This window comes from Microtus ochrogaster, linkage group LG10 (assembly GCF_000317375.1).
Source record: "Microtus ochrogaster isolate Prairie Vole_2 linkage group LG10, MicOch1.0, whole genome shotgun sequence".
In the NCBI taxonomy this organism is placed as follows: Eukaryota; Metazoa; Chordata; class Mammalia; order Rodentia; family Cricetidae; genus Microtus; species Microtus ochrogaster.
The window spans coordinates 12360451-12366450 of record NC_022035.1 but is presented as its reverse complement, the minus strand read 5'-3'; the positions used below and the strand labels follow the sequence as shown (position 1 = coordinate 12366450).

At 44.0% G+C, this 6000-nt stretch overlaps 1 protein-coding gene across 2 annotated transcripts in view; it reads right to left on the bottom strand.

The window, feature by feature from the left end:
* The window catches only part of Met (MET proto-oncogene, receptor tyrosine kinase), a 110720-nt gene that overhangs the window by 48336 nt on the left and 56384 nt on the right, over window positions 1-6000 (bottom strand). For both annotated transcript variants that reach the window (XM_005363752.3, XM_013352450.2), the window contains 2 exons: window positions 3115-3249; window positions 1675-1848 (listed from right to left, as the gene is read on the bottom strand). In XM_005363752.3, the coding sequence (XP_005363809.1) occupies window positions 1675-1848; window positions 3115-3249 (309 nt within the window). The remainder of the gene's footprint in view (window positions 1-1674; window positions 1849-3114; window positions 3250-6000) is intronic.

Here is a 6000-nt window from a genome sequence, read left to right as displayed (position 1 = left end):
GACCTGTGGGAAGTCCAAGGACCGCCCACCTCCATCCAGGTTTAGTAAGTTGAGCATCCAAACTGCCTAGGCTCTTTTTTTTTTTTTTTTTTTTTTTTTTTTTATACAAGCCTTTCATGGTTAGTAACAAGAAGCACAATGGTCAAGAAGAAATGTTTCTCCTGGTCAGGTTATCAGTCTGCCTTCTTAAATACTAATGCAGATAGTTTTGAAAAGCTGTTGGGACTTGACACACACACACACACACACACACACACCCCATATATACCACACAAACATACCACAGACATATGACACATATATACACATATGACACACACATCATACACAAGTGCGCGCATGCACAAAACATCACACATACCACAGACATATCACCCATATACACACATATGACATACACAGACACACACACACACACACTCAGAACAGTTGTCATAGACTGGGAAGACTTCCAGTTTCTGGCTCCTGAAACCCGCAAGGCTGTTTGGAAAAGTATTCAGTTGCATGCGAGTGTTTGAAGAAGACTGAAGGGCACAGCAAGGATTCAGCGTTGCTATTCCCCCGCTTTCAGTGCATGCTCTGGCTGGTCAAGAATTGATATTGTATCGCACCGAGCAGAAAATGGTTTTATTGAAAAGCCACTGCAAATCTCGCTCCAAACCGTAGCTAAATGGAAACAGCCAATTCACTCCAGCAGGGTTTCCACTCCGCTACTTTGTTTACTTGGAGCGAACCAGGTGACCTAGCCCTTTAACTTGAATCTTTCACAAGAGGCTTTTACTAAAGTCCAACGGGTCTACACACAGACAGAAAAAGCCAATACTGGGTCCTTGCTGAGGAAATATTTTCAAGCAAAATATACATGGGCCAAAAGGCTAAACAAAAAAAAAAAACTACCCATGATTTTCAAACCAATCCATATGAAAATAAAACAACACTTAGTTATGCAGTGCCAATGCTGCAAGGCACTGTACTTCAACAGCTGCAGCACCAAGGCTGCCATCCTTGCCAGGAACTAGGATCTTCAAGAGCAGGCTGCACTTGTCTCTTTTTGAACTATATGCCCCAGCATACGATCAGGAAGTCTTTTCAAAGTGAATTAAGAGAATGGGATGGCTTATAGACGTGCAGATGTCAGTACAGCTATTCCGAGAGTCATCACTTCTCGTTCAAGTACACTGAGACAAGATTTAAGGCACGCCCAGGTGGAAAGGGAACTAACCTCTATGTGTAAGGATCGTCAGTGTGCGTGGCTCAACTCCGGAGGAGCCCCCACGTATGCCACGGACCTAAGACCTCTCTCTGTGGAGTTGGAGGCTTCTGCTTGGGCACCTGGCCTAGAGCAGGCCATGTGGAATGAGCGTGGGTGATTCAGGAGGGAACAGGATCTGAACTGGGGAGCAGTGTTGCTCACTCTCACCCGGCTGTGCATCACACATGGGCTGAAGGGAGAGCAGCCACCCTAAAGAGGACCTCGGGAGCACTCCTCAGATGCAGAGTGAGGTGATGTCCCAACTCCACCTTCGGGACAAAGCTAAGATGAGAGGGCTGGTGACCCCTCACTTTAATGAATAAATTGATTTTTGCATTAATTTTTTTTTTGGTTTTTTGTTTTTTTTTGAATTTGTGTTTACCAAAAAAAAAATCTTCATGAGAGCTGACGGATGTTCCTACCTTATAAATTGCAGGCAGACAGACCTCTTGAGTCCAGGTGCCGCTGGGGCATTCATCAGAACGCACACATTGATCGTGGCACCAGCCACACTGAACAAAGGATGGGGCAGAGAGACACTGACTGCAAGATTGGAAATGTCCACAGCCCAGGCCATTCAGTGGGATCTTGGAGATCTGCAAAGAAGAAGGACAGAAGGAGTTTCTAGAAGGGTTTCGGTTTGCTTAAGTGAGAACTGAATGTGTAAAAGTTTTATATAAATATCCACCTCAGTGCTGGAGAGATGGTTCAGTGGTTAAGAGCTCTGGTTGCTCTTTCGGAGGACCCTGGTTCAATTCCCAGCACCCACATGGCAGCTCACGGCTGTCCAACTCCAGTTCCAGGGAAGGACACCCTCACGCAGAAAAGAACAACAACAACAAAAAAAAAAGCCGGGCGATGGTGGCACACGCCTTTAACCTCAGTACTCAGGAGGTAGAGGTAGGCAGATCTCTGTGAGATCAAGGCCAGCCTGGTTTACAGAGCAAGTTACAAGACAGGCTCCAAAGTTACAAAGAAACCCCATCTTGAAAAAAAAAAAAAACCAACAAAAAACCCCTCCAAAACAAAAAACACACAAAGAAGGAGAATGGCAAAAATATCACCTGATAGCATCTAATTAGGATAGCATCTAAGTAAAAACCCCACAACAATGGTTTTAAGTGATCTAAAAATTCAAACTCCTCCTTTTACTATTGGCACATACACGATAAAAGATTAACGCTGTTTGCTGGATATGCTGTGCACCTGAGATACTTGCTGCTTGGAAGGCTGAGACAGGGCTGTGAGTTCCAGGATGCTGACAGCGTAGCCTGAACTAACTCACTAACAACCCAAGCACAACTTCAAGAAACATCATTACTGTCTAGTCCATGAGCACTGTCCTATGTCCTATAACGCTAAAAATTCTACAACGTTTAGAGATGAGGCTCTGTTTAAGATGATTTTAAAATAACGAGAGACCAATTGAAGCTGCAGGGGAAGCATTTGAAACCCTGGAAAGTTCTACGTAGGGTCACATACCATTCTGGTATCAAGGCGCACATCTCTCTCTTAGAAGACAGGGATTTCTGGCTGGAGTTAAATTCCTGTGTGTGTCGCCAGAATTTATCTGCCTGCTCTGGGGTTCTGAGTTAGGACTGTAATTTGCATTCTGCGAGGTTGTTTTTTTCATTAATAAACAGTATTGAAAAAGAGCACAATCTAAAGAAGATGCCCTCAGGCCTCACCTCCCTTGGACAACAGATAACTCTACTTCAGGCAGTCTCTGGAAGACTCAAGAAAGAACTAGACGGGAGGAGATATGAATCTAAGACTCAGAGAGAGGTTATTAAAACAACAGCACACAGTATCTATTTAAAAAGAACCAAAGCCACGAAAATTCCAATGGAAACAGGCCTTACCTTCTTCCCTGTGACAACCAGTGTGTAGCCGTTTTGGTCTGATGGCTGTACAACAATAACTTCTGGAGACACAGGCTGGGAATCCAGGAGGAAGTTCACATGAGGGGTGGAAGGTATGGTTCGAGAAAGCACAACCTGAGGAAGAAAAGAAAGCACACTCTTTCCAAGGGACTGGCTTTAAACATAGAACAGCTAAGTACATTCGTGTTTCAACTAAAGACCCGCGGTTCCCCGTTAGAAATCAATACCACGTCTTTTCACCACCTGCCTTGAAGCCAATTCTTCTGAACCCTCATGTTTTGCCCATGGTCTCAGCAATTTCTAGAAAAAGATCTTGAGAACGACCAGCCGGCACATTCAAATCAATCCTTACGAGTGTGCGGGCAGCTGGAAGAGACGAAACTCTCCCCAGAAGGAAGCCACCACATAGGCTACATCGCCACTGGATTATTCTCTAATCTGTCCTTTCAACCTTCCCCATGGGGCAGTTTCTTTTGACATCATGCTAAGAACAGAAGACAGGGAGTCCGGAAACTCGGGGTTGATTCCAGCTTTGCTGCTCGTAAGCTGTGTTTATCGATCTTATGAGGTCAGAATAGACCCCGGCTATTGGAATTCAAGTTTGTTTTTTAATAACACTGTCTCATGATATGATATTACTTCTGTTACAAATAAAGTTCTACATTTTGTCCTGTCTGTAAAAATAAGGCCTGGTGGCTTTAACAATGTCTGAACGATGTGTACAGAAAAAAAACGGTGTTAGGAATAATTTAGGAATATTCCCCAGCGATTCGATTTCCCTCCTTCCTGCTTCCAGACCCCAGTGATAACGGAAGTGCTGAGACAGATCGGCAGCGGATATAGTATCAGGACGGCTCTTCGATGAGCGCAGCACTTAGGATGGCTTGCGCATGCTCAGAGAGACTCTTGTCGTCTACGTGGTCAATGTGCGTGCAGGGGGCGTGGGAGAGGAGGCTGGTGCGAACTGGGCTTTACTCTACGATGACACTGCCCTACGTTTCCAAGAAACTTTTACAAGCTGCATTTTCAAAGTGTACTGGTTTGTCATATGAAATCCTAGGACAGCTATGGGCACCCCGAAGTTAGAATGAAAAGCCAACCAACCAACCAACCAACCAAACAAACAAACAAAAATACTCCCTCAACCATAATTTTTCATTCAAAAAACAGAAGTGCGATTAGAGTAGTGATTATGGCCTTGGCACTCAAAAACATACAAAATACACTTATTTTGAAGAAAAACGGCCATTTTTTTTTTCCTCCTTTAACACAATGAAAAGGCCAAGTAGCCTGAAACAATGTGGGATGATTTCCAAGTGTTTAATTTGTTCTCATGGGGTGAACTGTTACTAGCAAAGCCAACCAGATGCACATTGAGCCATAAAAATTTAACATCGTGACATTTCTGTTCTACTCCAAACACTCAACACATTGAAAACACCTCCATTAAACTGGGCAGTTATATTTGCACAGAAATTTAATGATGACTCAAAGGTCGTGTGGTCATGACCTCAAAGGTCATGAGGTCAGGATGGAAATTACTGTTATTTCCTACATTTAGGGCTCAATAGACATTTGTGACTCTGTGGGCAAAGCAAAGAGGAGTTTAACGTCAGTCCCTTATCTGCACCCCTGGGCTGCTCACCTATAGATGCTGAGGATCTCAACCCTCTAGACCATGTCACCCGAATTTCAGCTCTTCAATTTTGCAATTTTAAACCCCTTGGGTGCTTAGCTTCTCCCATTCTCTGTAGTTCTTTCTTTTTTTTAATCTGCTTTTAACATGCACAAGTCCAAAACCAACACAAACATCAGCTTGTTAACACTCGGTCTTCTGTGATTTTCACTTCCTTGATGACTATGGATCAACTCTTGGCTATTTGCATTTTTCACCCCCCCTTCCCAGTTTCCTCTGTGCTCCTCAGATCCTACTACACAACCACAAGGATCATCTCCCGGAACACTTTCTAAAGGATGTCTTGCATTTTCTTCATAGTGCTGTCACGTGGTATGTCAGGACTGAAGTTGCAGAGCCGTATGGTAATTCTATATATAACCTTGCTCTGTTTAGAATTTCTTGTGTCTATAATAAGCAATCCCTTCTTAATTCCTAGATGATTATCTCGACTTTATCACATATCTGATTATATGCAACTTCCCTTTCTTTTCATAGAAGAGCTCTGCTCTTTGCATCCCTGGGCTTTGGGTTGATGGATTTGTTGTTGCCTTCTCTGATTTTTCAGCTGGAGACACCTAACACATGACACTGTCATCGTAGGTAACCATGTCAGACACGATGCTAAGTGCTTCTTAAGAGACCAGAGTGGCCTTTCACAATCATTCTGGATGATAAGGTACTGTTTTTGTGCTTTCAATAAAATCCAAGGGAGAATTTAGCTAGAATGTGCAAGAGTCAGGCTTCCCAGAGGCTTTACCTAATGCCAGAATCCGTGTGCTTGAGCCCTCCTTAAAAACCCAACTGTTTGGTTCTAGGAGTCCAGGAGTGGAGGACCAATCTGAAGCTTTGAGTGAGAACTCCCAAAGAGCACTGGGGAGTTGAAGCTAGAACAGTCTTTGCAGTGTGTGCTTGCCCGTTGTTCCTTGTTTCTGGAACCTTGGCTGCACGAGTCAAGCGTGCCTAAGAAGGTCTCTCTGTTTTGAGTAGCACTGACAGCTCACATGACACCGAACTAGCCTAGCCAGCCAAGTTCATGGACTAGCATGGGTGCTGTCTGCTACAAAGATTGGGCAGCAGGAGAAGGCAGGAAGGCCACGAGAAGAAGGGGTGAATCTTCGCCTTTGCAGTGATGAGCAGAGACCTTATCACACATACAAATACCTTTTCAGTTCCTCATTAGCCTTTTC